The sequence below is a fragment of the Glandiceps talaboti genome, chromosome 13 (assembly GCF_964340395.1).
Source record: "Glandiceps talaboti chromosome 13, keGlaTala1.1, whole genome shotgun sequence".
In the NCBI taxonomy this organism is placed as follows: Eukaryota; Metazoa; Hemichordata; class Enteropneusta; family Spengelidae; genus Glandiceps; species Glandiceps talaboti.
In genome coordinates, this window is record NC_135561.1 from 1,208,495 (window position 1) to 1,231,033 (window position 22,539).

The following is a 22,539-nucleotide window of genomic DNA, read 5'->3' on the forward strand; positions in this document are numbered from 1 at the left end:
TAAAGCCATCAGTACACGCTTACAAAACCTTCTTTTGTGAGAAACCCCCAAACAGTTTGTTTACTAGAGTATCTACCAGTGAATTTATATTTACTACGTACGGCTACGGGAAGGAAATCATGTATCGTGACAGTTTTCTAAAAGCCTTCATTCCAAAAATTACTGAAACCCCCACTGTTTTTTCTTCCTACACTTTCACTTGAACTGTGTAACTTGGGGCAATATTTAGAACTATTCATGAACAAAGGCACCAAGCCTCTCTGCAGGAAGGATAGAACGACATCGCGAATTGGAAATGCATCTCACTGCACTGACTGTGGACTCAACGGGAGCGGATATCTGCTATCACTACACCTCCTGGATATGAAACAAAACAACACAGGTTGCGTGTTGAAAATCTGACAAGTGGTTTAGTATGACAAGAAACTGACAGGTCAAACAATAATACAAGTCATTCTTTCATTTCATATCATTCCTTATATCACAATCAACATACAAGAAATGAAATTGAGTTTTGAAGCAATTTATGAGAGAAATGAGCAAGCAAGGGGTAGTTTGATAATGATCACCAAAGGAAACTAACAGACAAGGTGTCATGATCACCAAAGGAAACTAACAGACAAGGTGTCAGTAACATACATAGCAGGAAACGTGGTTTTGTTAACGTTACGACTGTGGCCGGTATTTTTCGGTGGAAGCAGTTGTTGGAATTTAAACATTTCAGAAGTCTAAAGGGAACATGTACCACTTAGGTGGAGATAATGCAATTTGACAAACAGGATTAGCTTCACACATGTAAACATTCGGTTACTCATTTCATCTATTTCGATGAGGCCAGTGGCTCCACATCTCAGATACATCCAGAAAACTATTAGATTCATGTGTCATGTTATGTTATGTTATGTTATGTTATGTTATGTTGTTATGTTATGTTATGTTATGTTGTTATGTTATGTTATGTTATGTCATGTCATGTCATGTCATGTCATGTCATGTTATGTTATGTTATGTTGTGTTATGTTATGTTATGTTATGTTATGTTATGTTATGTTATATGGAAACCAATGAGTTATACAAAGTGATCATAACCTTTGGCCAAAAAAGAGAGGAATGTTTCTGGTCAGGACAGTTTGTCTAAAATGGAGCGACGATGCGATTTTGTAAAAATTCTCAACAAACCTGTCACTCAGTCTACTATTTATGGCAGTTACTGTTCCTTTTACTTAGTACTTTAGAGCAAGTGTGTATGTGGGGCAGATGTCATGTCAGATGTCTTCACTGAAGTAGCGAGGGTTATTTTTGTATTTCCCCTCGGATCTGTAGACTGCATGGGCTGGACAACACACACACACACGCACACAGACACACACACATACACACACACAGACACATACACACACACACACACACACACAAAGACCGACGTGAGGATATTTAAGTGATGCGCCCACTGACCAGAAACAATAATTCTGTTGGGTTTTTGTTGTTGTTGTTGTTGTTGTTTTGTTGTGTTTTTTGGGGTTTTTTTTGTTGTTGTGTTTTTTGGGGGTTTTTTTTTTGTTGTTGTTTTTTTTTTTTTTTTTTGGGGGGGGGGGCTTATGTTAGCTATACGAACCTCAATGTTACCTTATGTTATGTTATATGGAACCCAATATGTTAGCCATTTAGATCATAAAATTATGTTAGATATATCTTAACGTTATGTTATAGGGAACCCAATGTGATAGCCACATAGATCATAACATTATGTTAGATACATCCCAATGTTATGTTATAGGGAACCCAATGTGATAGCCACATAGATCATAACATTATGTTAGAGATCTTAACGTTATGTTATAGGGAACCCAATGTGATAGCCACATAGATCATAACATTATGTTAGATATCTCAATGTTATGTTATAGGGAACCCAATGTGATAGCCACATAGATCATAACATTATGTTAGATACATCCCAATGTTATGTTATAGGGAACCCAATGTGATAGCCACATAGATCATAACATTATGTTAGATACATCCCAATGTTATGTTATAGGGAACCCAATGTGATAGCCACATAGATCATAACATTATGTTAGATATCTTAACGTTATGTTATAGGGAACCCAATGTGATAGCCACATAGATCATAACATTACGTTAGATATCTTAGCGTTATGTTATAGGAACCCAATGTGATAGCCACATAGATCATAACATTATGTTAGATATCTTAACGTTATGTTATAGGGAACCCAATGTGATAGCCACATATAGATCATAACATTATGTTAGATATCTCAATGTTATGTTATAGGGAACCCAATGTGATAGCCACATAGATCATAACATTATGTTAGATATCTTAACGTTATGTTATAGGGAACCCAATGTGATAGCCACATAGATCATAACATTATGTTAGATATTTTAACGTTATGTTATAGGGAAACCAATGTCATAGATCATAACATTATGTTAGATATCTCAATGTTATGTTATAGGGAACCCAATGTGATAGCCACATAGATCATAACATTATGTTAGATACATCTCAATGTTATATTATAGGGAACCCAATGTGATAGCCACATAGATCATAACATTATGTTAGATATAGGAATCTCTAGTGGACACAATGTTAGACGAAGGGGTCATAACTGTATGTTAGATATATAGGAACCATCGTGTTACGTTATCAGGATCCCCATGTATTAGATACACTACAACTGTATGTTAGACATGAGAACCGCAATGTTCTATAAGGAACCCAATGAGTGAGACACAGGGAAACCTTAATCCAATGTATTATATTCAAGTATATACTGTAACGTTACGCTTATGTCTGGTTCCAAATGTTGTGTGTAAACAGTGTTATAGCATGTGGTCAATGTTTTGATTATTTTTATTTCACTACATGCAAATTCACACATTAGTTTACTGAAATAAAACAACAAACAACAATTATAATCAAAACCTAATTAGTTCTTATCATAACCATATAGAATAGGTGTACTGCATTCCATTGTCTTTGAGCCAATGGTTCTTGAGAAATAAAAAGGGGACAGGTGCGCGTGCACACACACACACACACACACACACAGGCACACACACACACACACGGACAGACAGACAGACAGACAGGCAGGCACACACAAATGGACAGACAGACAGACAGACACAGACATGGACAGACAGGCAGGCAGGCACACACAGACAGACACACACACACACACACACACACACACACACACACACAAACTGACAAACAGAACCTACATATATGCATTGCATTCCTTGGGTACATAAAATACTGAAGACATGACATCATAGTATCATTTGGCAATATTTCAAACACAAGTTTATTTGATAGTATAGAAGCTACATATTTAACCTTTAACCACCACTATTGCACAAAACAGGATCATGAGGCAGCGATTCACATAAAAAAAAAGTTTTCATAGACCACATACTCCCTTCTATGTGACTGAATGGCAGCATACCTTAATATAAATTGGCGGCAACAAATAAATACTACAAAGTGTCTTTGATATGCAGGAAAAAGCTTGAATTTGAAAACTGACCTAGGTCACAGTCAAGGTCAATGTCTCAAGAGACAGTTGAGTTATGCAATAAATCATGACCATTCACTTCATTGGCCACCAATTCTATATGGTCACCAAAAGTAATGATTAGGTATATTTCCCTTTTTTCTATATTACCTTTAGACATGTTTTAATAGAAACTATTCAAACATAAATGACACAAAGTGTCAGCAATATGCAAGAAATTACTTAATTTGATATTTGACCCTGAAGGTCAAGGTCAAAGTCTTACAAGAAACACCTGAATCTCTATGTATTTAGTTTTTGGGGTATGTAGTAATATATTGATCTGTTACACCAAATATGACCACCATTCAGTAAAAAAAAGTGATATGACACTATTAGAAAGCAAACCTTGTGTACATTTTTCTTCTTCTATATTACCTGTAGACTGATTTCAAAGAAACTGGCAACAAATAAATACTAAAAAGGGTCTGCGATAGGCAAGAAGTGGCTTGATTTTGATAAATGACCCTGAAGGGCGGAGTCAAGGTCAAAGGTCAATGTCTTAAATTAAAGCTGCACATGATAATATGGGGTAGACACTTGAATGCAGTCTCTATATATTATTTGAGTTATATGGCCACCATTCAGTCAAATTTGCTAAGCTGCAAAACAAAATGAGCAAATGTATAACGGATGCACGGACAGATGGACGGACGGAGCCCACTATAACAGTCCCCTCCTTTGGGGACTAAAAAAAACAAAACAAAATTGTACATGTACTGTATGACAAGACATTAAAGCTTCAACTGTTTCATCAACTCTCCATCCAAAGACCAAATTCATTAATAGCTGTCTCCACTCTTCAACCCAATCAAGAATCATAAAATACTTTTGTATTTCATTAATTTCATGTAAATGAGCTGTGATTATATGATCCAGCAACAGCCATGCACACTATAGATTCCAAATAATAAAACTATAAAGAGGTCATTTGAACTAGTAGTAGAAAAAGGTGGCTAGTTATAAAATGTCCTGCTACATGGACTCATTTCAGTATCGATAGCTAGATGTAAGTACTGCGTGTGTTTTTATATATTCATAAATATAACTAGCTGCCTGTTTTCTGTGATTGCCCCACTCAATGTGGCTGGGGTATTTGTGATGTTGTACTAATTTGCTACAGTGTCACAAGACTGCAATGGTAGTCCTGTACTGTTGAAAAACTCTTCCATGTAATATTGCAATACTTTAGGTGGATTACATTTTACGTAATGTAACATTCTTAATTCAATCTCAAATTACAATCAGTGTCAGTCACATGGCCACACAGTGTGATCTTGTGAGTCACATGTCCAGATGTGTAATATTCACCTGTCGAAACAGAATTAACATGCAACATTCATGTCTAGACAGAATAACCATGTGACATTCATTGTGCAAACAGAATTAACATGCGACAGTCAAATGTGGAGACAAAATTAACCATGTGATAGTCACCTGTCCAAACAGAATAAACATGTGTTCACTTCTGCAAAGCAAATTAGCTGAATTGCACTGTACACAATGTAGCAGTCTTCCTTCAATGTAGCAAATCAGCTCAATCACATACTATAATGTAACAGCCTTGCTTCAATGTAGCAGACTAGTTAAACTGCATTGTACACAATGTAACAGCCTTGCTTCAATGAAGCAGACCGGTCAAACTGCATTGTACATAATGTAGCAGCCTTGCTTCAATGTAACAGATCAGTTAAACTGTATTGTACACAATGTAGCAGCCTTGCTATAAAAATCTGTACACTATTTTCTATCCTTCATGACAGCATGGCTGGCCCATTTTTGGGCAATTTGTCTTCTTCAGTATTTTATCTTGGAAGTATTATAGTTGTACAAAGATGTGTGTGGTGAATATTGTCACACCTGAACAAGTACATTTATCTGACAAGCAAAAATTACATACCATTTGCCAAAATATATAATAATAACTACAATACAATATTTTACAATATCACAATCATTTGTTTGCAAAAGTAAATGATAAAATAGTTAAGCTCTGTTAGAGCAATGACTTTACTGTGGGTTAAAAATTACACTAAGAACCATTCTTTTTTCACTTCCTACAATACTTCTGCTGCAAGTGTTCTCTTTACATAGAGAGACACCTTAGAGGGTACAAGCAGCTGGGCTGTAATGGCAAGCATCCATTCCAATCATGTAATTTCATTGAGTTTAAATGCCAACACATTAAACACAAACAACTTGAAAAATTGATTACTGACATAAATATGAGCTTCGCTGCCATGAAAATATCTCGCTGTGGTACATCTTTTAACAATTATTGGCATAACAGTTCCATGTCAGATTAAAATTGCTATCACAGCCACATGTCCAGACAGAATATCCACATGACATTCACATGTTGAGACTGCATAACCATGTGGCAGTCACATATCCAGACAAAATAACCATGTGACATTCACATGTCCAGACAGAATTACCATGTGACATTCACATGGCTAGACAGAATAACCACATGGCAGTCATGTCTCTTGACAAGAATACTGTGAGATAAGTTCATTTCCAAATTTGCCACCATTAATATGATATTCCTGTGTCAAGACACTAATCTTACCAATGTACAAATTCCTTTGTGAACTTCAGTTCCTGGGTTTTCTCATAACACATGAGATGAAATGATGCAGAATTCTGTCAGTTTACAATTATATGTTTTACATGTCCACTGACAATGTCTTATTATGTCAGACATTTCATTAGTTAACTTCCACAGCAATTGATAATTTGTAATGTGTAAAAAGTAATACAGATAATTTGTGAAAATGTTAATCAGCTGCCAACTGAGCAAAGCAATAAATGGTTTATTTTATATATCTTTTTTTTTTGGAGGTAGTTTGAAATTTCTATTTCCCAACAATACACTAAATACTCTCGTAGGGAACTCCTGTATCTGTTTACTATGTTGTGGTCGTGTCAATTGTGTGGGCAAGGCCTGGTACTTCCATTTGACCTTTCATATTTGACACATCCTCATTCACGAAAAAAATTACTCACAATACACTTATTAAAATAACAAAACACTAAATGTAAAGTACTGTCATCATAGCAAAATGATGGAATCATCTCACATTTCTAGTGGATGCTGTGATCACTCCATTGTGACAAAAACAATATTGTAGTTTGTGGCCAAAGGGGCAACCATTGATAAATATTTCTAACTAGTCATTCTGCTCGCAACATTCACATCTTCTATCAATTTGAAGTGAAGTATTATATCTTTCCTAAATGTAGAACACCTAGTCAACAATCTTAAATAGATAGAAGAAATTAAAGCACATAATCTAGGAAATTCATTTAAGTCAGTGCAAATTCTAACACAATACATCATCACTTTTCAATTTCTACTTCAATTCATTTCCATACACTGACAAATTTGCACACTTAAGGGTGAATATTATATATTTATATATATATAAGTCAGATTTTTTTGGAGTTTTTATATTATATTTTTTTATGTCTGAGATAAGAGTCCCATGTAGTTTTTTACTGGAAAGCCATGATACACATTGAAATACATAACACATATTTGTATGGAAACACTTGATGACTTGACTAGTGTGAGGAAAGTACTTATAACTATGCAGCCAGCCTGATGTAGCAAGATGCACAAGTTAAAGTATAATTTACCTAAAATAATAAAATATACTCTTTTTTGGATTTTGTGGTCAGAATGAATGACTATGCAGCACAACTGACAGTTAGGAAACATGATAATGCCTTGTGACCTGTTTGTATATCATAGCCTAGGCACTGTGATTCACATGAATATATCTTGTCTGTGTTTCTGTTAATGTGGTGGTGGTGGTGGTAGCATGGAGTGGGGGGGGGGGGTATTTTAAAACATTTTACAATAGTTCAGACTTCTCACCAAATTATGGTACAAGGTATGGAAATCTACGTTTTATCTTATTTTCCTTTGAAGATCCTTGAGTTCTACCAAAAAATGGTACAAGATATTAAATCTGCATTTTTACAACATTTCCACTCAATGTTCCCCACATTCCTAAACCTTATCAACAACACAGCTTGTATACACTGACTGATATGTACAGCAAGAGAGCTGAGAAATGTTGTTCTTATTGTCCAGTTGAAATACTGAAATTTGTCATTCTCTTGCTCTAAATGTTAAACCTTGTTTAAAGTGACTGACAGACGATTCATCATTCCTAAGGTGCTAGAATAAGCAAGTTAAGACAGATATCTGAACTCCTCCTGCAGTCACATGTCCACACAGAATGACCAAGTGACATTCACATGGTCATACAGAATAACCATTTGAAATTCACAAGCCCAGACAGAGTAACCATGTGACATTCACATGTCCAGACAGAATAACCATGTGATATCCACATGTCCTGACAGAATTAACATGACATTCACATGTCCAGACAGAATTAGCATGTGATATTCACTTATCAAGACACAATAACTATGTGACATTCACATGAGGGAAGAAAAGCCAAGCATTGCTAACACAGATTATTGAAGTAAGGGATGGATGACTAAACAGTGGAGAATACAAAACACACAGAATAAAAGAATACAAAACACACAGAATAAAACTGTTTTCTGAGTAAGTTCAAGAAACAATCCCATGAAATGTCAAGATAATTGCAATAAGCAAGGGATCTCTTAGATCTCTTGTCCTTTGTTGCTATCAAAGTTTAAGCATTCACCGCAATACAGTGTGTAGGTGCATCTTTTCATACATTTGACCTCAAAAAAAAATTGTCAAGAAAGTTGTTTGGTAGGTTCAATGACAGATCAATACGATATTTTTTATACGTCACCATGAAATGTTCTACAATGTTCTACAAACAGATGTCCGATATGATCTTGAATTCTTCCAAAGTGGTTTTAAAAGAATATTTTAGATCATGAAACAAATCCATTGTTTATTGTCTGTGTGTGGTAACTGTATTAGACAGATCAGTACAGATCTCCATACAGCTACAATCATAATTTGTACAGTCAGATCGATACAGACCTTCACACAATCACCAGTAATTTGTACAGACAGCTAGTAAAGCTGTCACAATTACAATGGTAACTTGTACATATACTTAACCAAAGATCCTTCATTCACAGACCAGCACAGATCTCATTTCAAGTACTTTGTACAGACAGATCAGTACAGATCTCCATTCAAGTAAAATAGTAATTTGTAGACAGATCTCCGTTCAAGTAAAATAACATTTTGTACAGACAGATCAGTACAGATCTCCGTTCATGTAAAATAGTAGTTTGTGGTCAGATCCATACAGATCTCCACACAGCTATACTAGTAATTTGTACAGACAGATCAGTACAGATATCCGTTCAGTAATTTGCAGAGACAGATCAGTACAGATCTCCACACAGCTATACTAGTAATTTGTACAGACAGATCAGTACAGATCTCCGTTCAGTAATTTGCAGAGACAGATCAGTACAGATCTCAGTTCAGTAATTTGCAGAGACAGATCAGTACAGATCTCCACACAGCTATACTAGTAATCTGTAGACAGATCAGTACAGCTATCCATACAGCTATGATTGCTTGTCAAGATAGAGATAGGGTCACTGAGGATTTTATACATAGAAATGTCATATAAACCTGTAGAGACATGTCAAAATCTACTCTCTCTAATATTTTCTGAAATATTCTTCAGTACTTCTGACTTTTTAAAGTCAATACTAGCATAGTTACTCTCAGACTTATCATCACTGTCAGAAGTACTTCGTAAGGGTGACCGTGGAGACCTTGGTGATCGTGGTGAGCGACTTTGTCCATTGTCATCGGGTTCCTCACTTGGACCCAGATCTAAGGCGATATAGTTCAATTGTGAAGGTGCTGTCTCTGCTTCAGCACCAGACTGCTGTGTTGCAGCTCGCAAAGTCTCAGAACTCAATGCAGTTGTGGTAGAAGTTGGTAACTGTAGATTAAGATAATCGCCAGCAGCTGAACTATGTGACAAATTACTACTAACTGAGGCAGGACTAGACTGAGCTTCGTTTGGCTGTGCAGAAGGCATTTTCTTTGGCTTATGATCACTTCCAACATTTGGCTGTGAAGTTGTAGAGCTTTGCCTTAATGCATCTTTCGTTCCAACCTCCACATTCATATATTCTTGGTATTGCGATATCTTCTTATTACTTTTTGGCATTCTGGGTGACAAGCTTGGAGAAATTTTTGGAGAAATCTTTGGAGATTTCTTTAATTTGGAATCTTCATATTGAATATTGACGTATGGCCTGTCATCTGATGGAAGAGGTAGTCTATGGGGTCTTGGTGATCGTCCTCCACATTGTTGTGAGTTAGGACTTGTTGAGGTGTGTAGTAGTGCCTTTTGAACTTTACTTATGTCCATTTCTGCATAATCACCACCAGCATTAGCAACCTGACTTGATAAATTAATATTCATATATTCATGTTTGGTTGCTGCAGGTAGAGACGATGACAGATGTTTGGTTAATAGAGGTACAGGTGATGTATTTGATGGTTTGGATGAAACAGCTTGCTGTTTGGATGAAACAGCTTGCTGTTTTGTTAACAGTGATACAGATGATAATGTCCGCTGTTCAGCTGATGATGGCTGATTAGCTACATCCACAAGCCCTGATTTCTGGGAGGATTTAGTCGTATAAGTCATTGGCATGTAAGTATCAACTGCTTTCTCAGAGGTTTGGGATGTTCCAGTTGGATACACGACTTTAGGTCGGATCTCCACATTAGCATATCCCGGGGATTTGGCAACATTTGGCAGCGGTAAGGCAGTTGTTTTTTCTGGTGTGAAACTCATATATGAATCCACTTCCACAGAGCTGCTGTGACCTCCAACTTCTGAAATAAACCATAACATAAGATTGATATATCTATATATTCATATTTTTTGTTTATACGCCTAACAAATCTTAGAAAGGGAAGTGATACAATTCCCCTGGACAAATAACTGGGCTTGATACCATTCCCCTAACACTGTTTTCACATCAAGAAAAATAATAGCAAGAGATATAATTCCCTATCTCTGAGTCTCCAAATTAAGACAAAAAATGGGAAAGAATACAATTCCCTAAACACTCTAGGTGATTTGGAATCAAAATGCAACTGTGTGTACAATTAACAATTTTAATTATGTAGTTACATAGTAAAGCTATCACGATAATAGAGCCTGCAGTCAGTCAGTGGCTAGACTTGTTAACACGTATAATGACATTCCTCTTTCACATCCTCTTTCATACATTTTCATTTTGAAATAGAATGTAGATAATTTCAGTTTCCACAAAAATTTAAGTGGTGATCCCTCAATTTTCTTTACTGATTGGAACTGAGAATACGTTGGCGTTTACTTGAACAAAGTAACAGCAAAAGGTTATTAAGGCATCTATTTCTGAGGTGTATACTAAGGGAATGTTCATTTTTTATGGCTGGGGTGGGCCAGCAAGTACTTGAATGTGTTGTTCTAAAATAGGCTAACCCCCCTGTAAGCCTATCTCAAAACAAACTAACAAATGAAGAAATTGCAATGCCCCAGATCAGTTCAGAGTCCATAAGAGACATCTTTTACAGACAGATGTGGGTTTTGTAAGGCAAAATGTAAGGCAAAGTTCACCTTTAACCTGTACTTGGAGATACTAAGCCAACAGGGCCTTTCCCAAAGTTGTTTTTATATTCGTCATGTCAGTGTAGGTCGTATCTGCTATACAACTGTATATACTGCACTGACATGATGATTTGTCTTTGATCACCACTAAAATCTGTTACACTTCTGTCAGGTTGATTTACTTTTCTGAGTAAATGTTATGTTTTTCAATTACCATAAATCCAGATTGTTGTTGCAACTACTCATATGAAATATACTTTGATCGTTAATGTTTTTCTATCAAGACCGATCTTAATGACATGAATATTATCCTCAAGAGCTATTTACAACAGCACGTAGACATAGAAACACATATAAGTAAGTAGGATTTATTATCCCATGGGTGGTAATTATAATAGCCTATTAAAATGTGTCAAAAACTGTGTGTTCAGAATAAAAACACTGCAGCAAATTTCAAGGTACAACTTCATCTCCCAGGTTGCTAGTGTATATATGTTATGCACAGATAGACATACAACTACACTTTGTATTTGTATTTGTATTGCTTCTATGACCTCCATGGTTATTAGCAGGTATATTCCATACCAGGATAGAGGCACAACTAAACTTTCTGTATTTTTCATTTCATGTATAATCTCCTAAGCTGCTAGTGTGCATACACCTAGTCAGGACAGAGGCACAACTAAACTTTCTGTATTTTTATTCCATGTATTATCTCCTGGGCTGCTAGAGTGCATACACCTAGCAAGGATAGAGGCACAACTACACTTTCTGTATTTTTCATTCCATGTATAATCTCCCAGGCTGCTAGCTATACCCCTTGCGAGGACAGAAGCATGACTATATTTTTGTATTTTTTAAGCCTCATCTGACATCTTTGGTTGTTAAATGTCTATATTCAATACAAGAACAGACACACAACTTGACTCTTTTGTATCATTTACTCTTTGTATAACATCACTGTGTATAACTTCCCCGGTTGCTAGTGTGTGTAAGCCATGTAAAGATAGTGATAGAACATTTTTTGTACTTATATTTTATGCATGTATGAGCTCCCTAATGTGAGTATAAATATACCATGAGCTATATTAAGTGCCATATCCTCTGATTCATTTCCTACTAGTCATAATCAGTACCAGACCTATAACACTGGAAATTAACATGCCCGATAGCGATATCTGTTTTTTGCCTCTAAGATGCACACATCGGTATTTGGGAATTATGAATAGCTTTCCCTATGAGACCCGGAATGACGTCTACTTGACAATCAGATTATCCCAAACTTCTGTACCCACAGGAAAGGACATTAATTCTTTGGATGAACATCCAGATAAACAGATTTAAAGCATAGGGTGGCTGCAAGCAACGGAAGTTTGCTATGTGATCAAATGCGAGACAATTTCTGGTATCATTTGCAATATCATGAGAACTGAATTTAAACCCACTTGGGCAAATGAATATATTTCCATACTCTTCTTGGAGTGACATGAATACTATACACGACAGTAATGATTGCCACTTATATGTATCTGTACTCACACATTCTCTGTAATGATCTTTGAATCACTGATAAAAGACATGTTTTACACACTGCAGCTGGGAGGTTTTTAATTTCTACATAAGTCGTGATTTGACATGAATAGGTGAAAGATGTTGACAGGATGCATACCACTGAATGAACATATAGAAGAGAAGTACAATGTCCACCATAATGGCTACACTAAATGGAATTATAATGTCTGAAATGGTCACATAGAAATCAACCATACTGTCCTATTTCATTGTGTGCGTTTGGCCCAGCTGTGGGACCAACTTGCTAACAGATCAATATTGTGGTCAAACAATGGCACACACACAGTGAAGCTTGAAGGAACACAGAGCCTACACAGGAATACTAGAAATAATATTTCAAATCCCAGATGGCGTTGTGAATCCAATTTGTCATCTCGTTAACATTGCCATGGCAACCATGAATATGTTATGAACCCATACAGCAATAACTCTGAATTAAGATGGCTGATGTTATTAATGATAACACTTGGCTCATCACGACTCACATTGATAATGAGTCACAAACTTTTCAATCATCTTACTTTTGTATGTACGACAATACACAAATCTATCACTTTATCATCATATCCTAAATTTACCACTGGCCCTTTGTTTGGTCAAATTGGAAATTACAGTGGCTCCACAGAATCTATATCACACACAACCATAAAAGTCATTAAACAGTAAACTAATACTACTATCACATTACAGGGATCAGTGTCGACTCTAGTACATATAAGTCGTAAACTGATATGCTGGTTTGGGGCTGTATTCATGTTTATGAAATATGCTACCCACTTCACAGACTTATATGGACATGGGGATTTATGCATCATGGCATCAACTGGTTCCAGAATCAGCCTAAATACATTCACATTCTACAGTTAAACTTAATACTCCCAATTTCACCCCCACACCCATCTTCATTGGGGCTAACCTTTTCTGACCCTTGGCCGACTTAAACTGTTCTACATTGCCAGACAATGTTTTTAATTTTAATTTTAACCATAATCCAACATTGGCCTTTGAATCTGATAATTTTTTCTGACAACGGTGACAGATCCAATTAATGTAAAAACTCCATGGCAACAGGTTTTTTGATCTACATAATTGTCAACTTTCCATCTAAAGCTGATAATGATATCTCTGAGAGGTGTTATCTTCATTATTTACTCTAATTATTTCCCAGGACAGTTGAGTCATTTTGTGTTCTGCTTGACTGCTTGTACATGTCTATCACATATTGACTGTGGTGTTATCTCATAAAATCTTTGATGTAGGTCTTTCTTTGGCATTGTAGTGCTCATTACAATAGGTGTCAAGACTAATTAAAAACACTGGTCTTAGCAGATCTGGTGGTAGAAAATGTTCTGAACTGAACCATCCCACATCCCCATCCCAACCTTCCCTTTCCCATCCCCCCACCCCATCTCATCCCCCCCATCTCATTCCCCATCCCCACCCCATCTCATTCCCCCCCCCCCCATCTCATCCCCCCCCCCCCGTCTCATTCCCCATCCCCAAACCATCTCATCCCCCCCCCCCCACCATCTCATTCCCCATCCCCAAACCATCCCACTGTGTATGTCAACTGTATAGTGAGATATCAATACTGTAAACCTGGACATTTTCACAACAGACTTATTTTTGCTTATATCAGAGGGAAAAAATATAAAAAACAAGTAGTGACTAAAATGTATTCTTGTACATGAACACAATGTACCAGTCTGGTAATTAGTAAAAATAAGTAGTGACTAAAATACCTTCTTCTATATGAACACAATGTACCAGTCTGGTAATTAATAAAAATAAATAGTGACTAAAATGCCTTCTTGTACATGAACACAATGAACCAGTCTAGTAATTAGTAAGTGACTAACTTGCCTTCTTGTACATGAACACAATGTACCAGTCTGGTAATTAGTAAAAATAAGTAGTGACTAAAATGCCTTCTTGTATATGAACACAATGTACCAGTCTGGTAATTAGTAAAAATAAGTAGTGACTAAAATGCCTTCCTGTATATGAACGCAATGTACCAGTCTGGTAATTAGTAAAAATAAGTAGTGACTAAAATGCCTTTTTGTATATGAACACAATGTACCAGTCTGGTAATTAGTAAAAATAAGTAGTGACTAAAATGCCTTCTTGTACATGAACACAATGTACCAGTCTAGTAATTATTAAGTGACTAAAATGCCTTCTTGTACATGAACACAATGAACCAGTCTAGTAATTAGTAAGTGACTAAAATGCCTTCTAGTCAGACGAAGACACACTACTCCAAACGATACAAACACATTAAACAATATATCTACAAAACGCATAATTATAGTACACATTTGTTTTATATGCTAATGATCTATCATATGTATTTCAAACAAAATTAACAAGTCTGATGTTACCTGTTTTTGGTAATGCACTAGCAACTGGTGCCATATCCATGTACCCTTCATCCTGAGTGGGCTTTTTGGTTTTATTTAACTGTCCTTCCTTCTGATTGGTTGTTGTGTCATTGTTTGGACAGGTGGTTTGGATCGTAGGACTCATTGACATATATGAATCTAGATCACCTGTATATGTACAAGGATATATTTAGAGACGTAGATGGGTGTATATACTGTATATTTACCTTCTGATGGTGTATTCTTATGGGTGTATATACTGTATATTTACCTTCTGATGGTGTATTCTTATGGGTGTGTATACTGTATATTTACCTTCTGATGGTGTATTCTTATGGGTGTATATACTGTATATTTACCTTCTGATGGTGTATTCTTATGGGTGTATATACTGTATATTTACCTTCTGATGGTGTATTCTTATGGGTGTATATACTGTATATTTACCTTCTGATGGTGTATTCTTATGGGTGTATATACTGTATATTTACCTTCTGATGGTGTGTTCTTATGGGTGTATATACTGTATATTTACCTTCTGATGGTGTATTCTTATGGGTGTATATACTGTATATTTACCTTCTGATGGTGTGTTCTTATGGGTGTATATACTGTATATTTACCTTCTGATGGTGTGTTCTTATGGGTGTATATACTGTATATTTACCTTCTGATGGTGTGTTCTTATGGGTGTATATACTGTATATTTACCTTCTGATGGTGTGTTCTTATGTGTGTATACACTGTATATATACCTGCTCATGGAGTGTTCTTATGGGTGTATTAATTAACTGTATATTTACCTGTTGATGGTATGTTCTTATGGATGTATAAACTGCATATATACCTGCTCATGGAGTGTTCTTATGGGTGTATAAATTGTATATTTACCTGCTGCTGCTGCTGGAGTGTTTGCTGGAGACATGTTGACATAAGCTTCTGTTTGTGGTCTTGCTTTCATCCGCATATCCATTGCCATGTAGCCTTCACTTGACAAAACTTTGGGAATAGCTTGACCTGAAAATGAATACACAATATGATTTGAAATCTGAACATATCAACATCTTCAATAAATGTCATATACACTTAGTAATCGGGTAGATCTAAGATCAACAACTGTAAACTTTGAACCGATTACATTGACTTCTTCTTGTGTCATATATTTGATAAACATGAAGCAAAGTTTGACGTTCATTTTCTCTAATCTGGGGTGCCCTCTTGTGATTGCCCCTTAGTTTTCCCTGTGATACTAAGGTCAAATTGTTGCACATATAAGGAGTTCAAGAGCCCTAGATTACCTTATGATACTGCAGATGAAATATGCTGCACATAATAAAAGGTGTTCAAGGCCCTTGTTTACGTCATATATAAGTTGTTCAAGGCCCCATAGGTTACCTAGTGATATTGCTTCAAGGCCTTCTAGATTAAAAAAGATAACCATATACGGAATACATAGCCCCTTAGGTTACCTTGTGATACTGCAGAAGGTGACATTGGCATGTAGTCATCTCCTGATTCCGTACTTTCTTCTCTGATTGGTGTTCTACTTGGTGAGTCTGGAGTGGAAACTCTACCATATCTGACAAAACAACAATGTATCATAAAATGGTTCAATTCATGACAGCAAAGAACAATTATGGCTACAATGTATCATAAAATGGTTCAATTCATGAGAGCAAAGAACAATTATGGCTACAATGATAGTACTTGATATTAATTATATACATTTACATATACAATAAGAATCTACTACTTTCCTCTTACTGATTCTCTCAGCCATCCAGCCTCAAAAGCCCCCCCACCCCACCCCAATGATTTTATCAAAACTGGCATATAGAAAACATTTCAACATAACATTAATACACACATACAACACTCTATCCTACCTATGGAAGTGTTGTTCAGCTGGACTGGATCCATATTCTTCAGGTGTTCTGCTGCCCTCTGTTGGCATAACTTTAATACCACTGAGATGGTGACGGAAGAAATGTTCTTCTGGAAAACTAGAACTCTGTTGTGGACTCTCACTGCAGAAAATAAAACCAGCCAGTACAAGTTTATTTTATTGAAAAGTATTCCTTTGAGTAAAACCTAACAATGAATTGTAAACATTTCCTGTGTCTACTACCTGTACATAGACACTTCAAATGCATGCCAATATTTCCACTATTTATTTTATATATTTATTTTATGGAAATATATGCATTGTGTAATTTTTGAATTCATTCCCTTGGTATTCATAAAGTGATATATGTACCTTAAAGATGAAATATACATGTATTCATTCTAAATATTAAAGATGAAATGTACATGTATTCATTCTAAATATCCATGCTACTTCACTCATCAATGATATATATGTACATATACTGAACACATACTTTGAATTGCGATAACTCACAGATGATGCCAATGACATTGCAGTACAACTGATTACTTTTAATCACAGATTATACAATATGTATATTTTTTTTAAATGTATTTCACATCTTGTTCTCAGGAGTTCTCCACTATCTAATGGGTGATTCTTTGTTTTAGGTAATCGTTTTTTGCTTTCTAAGTACTTCACAAATCTTCAGAAATATCAAATTGGACTTGTGGTCACTGGTGTAATTCCTTCCAGCTTTCAAATCATAATCAAAATTTCACTTTCAACCTGGTGGAAATTTACCAACAGCCAAAATGAAAAAACCTTCAATGCCAGTCTCTATGATAAACGATATAATCCCCGAGAACATGTCAGTATAACTGATGACTAATCTAGGGAGTCTCTGAGAACATCTCCATATCACTGATGACTGAACTAGGGAGTACGTTAGTATGAAACCACTCAGCTCACTCCTCATTCCACTGCAAATATAGTTGTTAGCTTACTAAGATTTGAATAGGAGTGACAAACCAAGAAGTAAGTCGTGTCAGAATAGTTATTTTCTGAGAATAGCAGAGTAGCAGATCAAAAAGTTCACACAATTTAAGATGATCGGTATGCAAGTTTTGTTTATTTCTTCAACATTTTGACAGAATGTGGAAATTTTGAGTGGTCTCACTATTTTTGTATGATATTAATCAAACATTCTCATGACCCTTGGTGACCCCAAATAAGCAAATTAGTCAGATGTTTCCAGAGATAAAATGAAATCTTGCTTTAAACTTGTTGTGTTCCTACTACTATAACTTAAGGTAGTCCTATGATTCAATGCTAAGTTCTTGCATTAGTATTGGCTTTAATATGGAGGGAGCCATAGTGCTAGCTTTAATATGGATAGAGCCATAGTGTTAGCTTTAATATGGATAGAGCCATAGTGTTAGCTTTAATATGGATGGAGCCATAGTGCTAGCTTTAACATGGATAGAGCCATAGTGCTAGCTTTAATATGGATGGAGCCATAGTGCTAGCTTTAATATGGATAGAGCCATAGTGTTAGCTTTAATATGGATGGGGCCATAGTGCTAGCTTTAATATGGATAGAGCCATAGTGCTAGCTTTAATATGGATGGAGCCATAGTGTTAGCTTTAATATGGATGGAGCCATAGTGCTAGCTTTAATATGGATGGAGCCATAGTGCTAGCTTTAATATGGATGGAGCCATAGTGTTAGCTTTAATATGGATAGAGCCATAGTGCTAGCTTTAATATGGATAGAGCCATAGTGCTAGCTTTAATATGGATGGAGCCATAGTGCTAGCTTTAATATGGATGGCACCATAGTGCTGCCTTTAACATGGATAGAGCCATAGTGCTAGCTTTAATATGGATAGAGCCATAGTGCTAGCTTTAATATGGATGGAGCCATAGTGTTAGCTTTAATATGGATAGAGCCATAGTGCTAGCTTTAATATGGATAGAGCCATAGTGTTAGCTTTAATATGGATAGAGCCATAGTGCTAGCTTTAATATGGATAGAGCCATAGTGCTAGCTTTAATATGGATGGAGCCATAGTGCTAGCTTTAATATGGATGGCACCATAGTGCTGCCTTTAACATGGATAGAGCCATAGTGCTAGCTTTAATATGGATAGAGCCATAGTGCTAGCTTTAATATGGATGGAGCCATAGTGCTGGCTTTAATATGGATGGCACCATAGTGCTGGCTTTAATATGGATAGAGCCATAGTGCTAGCTTTAAAGGTGATTCAAAATGCTCACATTCACTATCGCTAATTTGCTAGACGACATGTTTGTGAAATGCATTCTGGTTTTAAAACTTTTCAAAAGCGTCTGCAAACACCTTAAAATGACCCTTTTTCAGTCACTTCCCTTCGGATTTACTTCGAGAGTTTTCGGGTATTTCCGGTCCCACCTAGACCACGGGATTTTATGACGTCATAAAGAGACATGGATAGCACGTAGCCTATGGCGAGCGTAGTCACTAGGTGAACAAAACTCAACAGCATTGTGAAAAAATACATTGCTAGTGGTTGTAACAGACATCAGTAAACAAAAACTACACTCTACATGTCTTATTAACCAACATTTACCGATATTTACTCACACTTTCTGACTAATTGGCAGTGTCTGTGGGTATAAATGCTAAAATATGATCTCCCCATATTATGGCAAAATAAATCAAAAACGGCTAGACTAGATATATATAAACACTTGTAATGTCGCGTGTTTCACATTCATTGACTTTTATTTATCTGATTTTTTATTATTTGCCGACAAGAAGCATTGCGATACCGTGGTGACGTTTGACGGCATCCCCGGGCCAAGGACGGCATATTTTAGCCCAATCGTACTCGCGTCGCCTTTTGAACAGTGCATTTAACAACAAAGTAAACATATTTCATCTCGAATAAATATACTAGCTATTAGAATACCAATGGGAAACTTCAAGAAGGCGTATCGGGACATGTGCCACAATATATTTGTTGGTCCCATAATACACTAATTGATTCGATTTGCTCCGAGCATATGGAAGTACGCTCCGAGTCATTGCATCATGTACATGTAAATGGAACGTTAACTGTGACCGACCTAATTTTGTTGTCCATATATAAAATGAGACTGACCTGCAAATTTTTCACAGTTTTCGTTGTGGTCTTGTATTGTCGCATGTTTGGCTTGTGAACACAAGTTTACATCTATTATTGTCTAGGGCGTAATACTCTAGTCCGAGTCTGAAACCCATATAAAACCTAAGAAACTCGCATTCGGATCGGACAGAACAGAAGTAGGTCTCATCGACTTGTTGGGGACTCGAATTATTGCTTGTTTTTATCATGGTATACAGGTGATTATTATATATCGGTAGAGGGGTAGTGTTGTCAAGTTTTGTGCAGTCACCGCGGCCGCGGCAGTAAGCTCATACTAGGCCGCCGATCAAAGCTGAAGCAGTGTATGTACAATGTACGTATGGAATCGGGAGAGCACAACGCACATTCGTGTCGGGTTAAATTTATCCACGTGTTGATGTAATCCATATTTATCAATCAGATATATTGTAAAATTCTTCAAGTCGTACAGAAATAACGTCTCTAACTTCAAAACAAACCCTGAGAAACGGGACCGGACGTGGCTAGCCAAGTATCTAGTTGCAGGCTTTCTTTCATAACCATGTGCTGGGGTCACGACCTTGATTGCCGACGTCAATATTGTCCAATCGTATTTGATATCATGAGCACATCGCGATATTTGATTTGTTGGTTTCCTAAACTGTACACTTCGAATACCATGATTCGTTACAGAATTCTTCTAATGAATATTAAATAGGCATGTTGCATTGTTGCATTAAATTAAGTGATATCGCAACAAGGGAAACCATACAAGTTTTCTTCCAGACGAGTTGCTAAAGTCATGTAAATGACAACACTAAACTCACGAAATTTCCTCAATTCTTTACAATTTTATTGCTGATGATATGGCAATCTAATAGCTAGTATATTTATTCAAGATAAGTATGTTTACTTTGTTGCTAAATGTGCCGTTCAAAAGGCGACATCAGTGAGTATAGTCGAGTATAGTGGGCTATAATATGCTGTCGACGCCATGCCTGTCGAAGATATTGTAATGCTTCTCCTCGGCAAATAATAAAAAAAATCAGATAAATAAATTGAAACACGCGAGCGACATTACAAGTGTTTATGTATATCTACACTGTAGTCTAGCCGTTTTGATTTATTTTGCCATAATATGGGGAGATCATATTTTAGCATTTATACCCACAGACACTGCCAATTAGTCAGAAAGTGTGAGTAAATATCGGTAAATGTTGGTTAATAAGACATGTAGAGTGTAGTTTTTGTTTACTGATGTCTGTTACAACCACTAGCAATGTATTTTTTCACAATGCTGTTGAGTTTTGTTCACCTAGTGACTACGCTCGCCATAGGCTACGTGCTATCCATGTCTCTTTATGACGTCATAAAATCCCGTGGTCTAGGTGGGACCGGAAATACCCGAAAACTCTCGAAGTAAATCCGAAGGGAAGTGACTGAAAAAGGGTCATTTTAAGGTGTTTGCAGACGCTTTTGAAAAGTTTTAAAACCAGAATGCATTTCACAAACATGTCGTCTAGCAAATTAGCGATAGTGAATGTGAGCATTTTGAATCACCTTTAATATGGATGGAGTCATAGTGCTAGCTTTGATATGGATGGAGCCATAGTGCTAGCTTTAATATGGATAGAGCCATAGTGCTAGCTTTAATATGGATGGAGTCATAGTGCTAGCTTTGATATGGATAGAGCCATAGTGCTAGCTTTAATATGGATAGAGCCATAGTGCTAGCTTTAATATGGATAGAGCCATAGTGCTAGCTTTAATATGGATGGAGTCATAGTGCTAGCTTTAATATGGATAGAGCCATAGTGCTAGCTTTAATATGGATGGAGTCATAGTGCTAGCTTTGATATGGATAGAGCCATAGTGCTAGCTTTGATATGGATGGAGCCATAGTGCTAGCTTTAATATGGATGGAGCCATAGTGCTGGCTTTAATATGGATGGAGCCATAGTGCTAGCTATAATATGGATGGAGCCATAGTGCTGGCTTTAATATGGATGGAGCCATAGTGCTAGCTTTAATATGGATAGAGCCATAGTGCTGGCTTTAATATGGATGGAGCCATAGTGCTAGCTTTAATATGGATGGAGCCATAGTGCTAGCTTTAATATGGATGGAGCCATAGTGCTGGCTTTAATATGGATGGAGCCATAGTGCTAGCTTTAATATGGATGGAGCCATAGTGTTAGCTTTAATATGGATAGAGCCATAGTGCTAGCTTTAATATGGATAGAGCCATAGTGTTAGCTTTAATATGGATAGAGCCATAGTGCTAGCTTTAATATGGATGGAGCCATAGTGCTAGCTTTAATATGGATGGAGCCATAGTGCTAGCTTTAATATGGATAGAGCCATAGTGTTAGCTTTAATATGGATAGAGCCATA

The 22,539-nt window shown here is 36.5% G+C and overlaps 1 protein-coding gene across 3 annotated transcripts in view; it reads right to left on the minus strand.

Annotated features, from left to right (window-relative positions):
* Nucleotides 1–3,334: 3,334 nt before the first annotated feature.
* LOC144444509 (uncharacterized) overlaps nucleotides 3,335–22,539 on the minus strand; it is a 64,242-nt gene continuing 45,037 nt past the window's right edge. For 2 of the 3 annotated variants that reach the window (XM_078133948.1, XM_078133947.1), the window contains 5 exons: nucleotides 17,037–17,177; nucleotides 16,620–16,729; nucleotides 16,042–16,167; nucleotides 15,151–15,318; nucleotides 3,335–10,434 (listed from right to left, as the gene is read on the minus strand). In XM_078133948.1, coding sequence (XP_077990074.1) covers nucleotides 9,221–10,434; nucleotides 15,151–15,318; nucleotides 16,042–16,167; nucleotides 16,620–16,729; nucleotides 17,037–17,177 — 1,759 coding nt within the window. In that variant the 3' untranslated portion in view covers nucleotides 3,335–9,220. The remainder of the gene's footprint in view (nucleotides 10,435–15,150; nucleotides 15,319–16,041; nucleotides 16,168–16,619; nucleotides 16,730–17,036; nucleotides 17,178–22,539) is intronic. The other variant, XR_013481847.1, reaches the window with a different exon arrangement.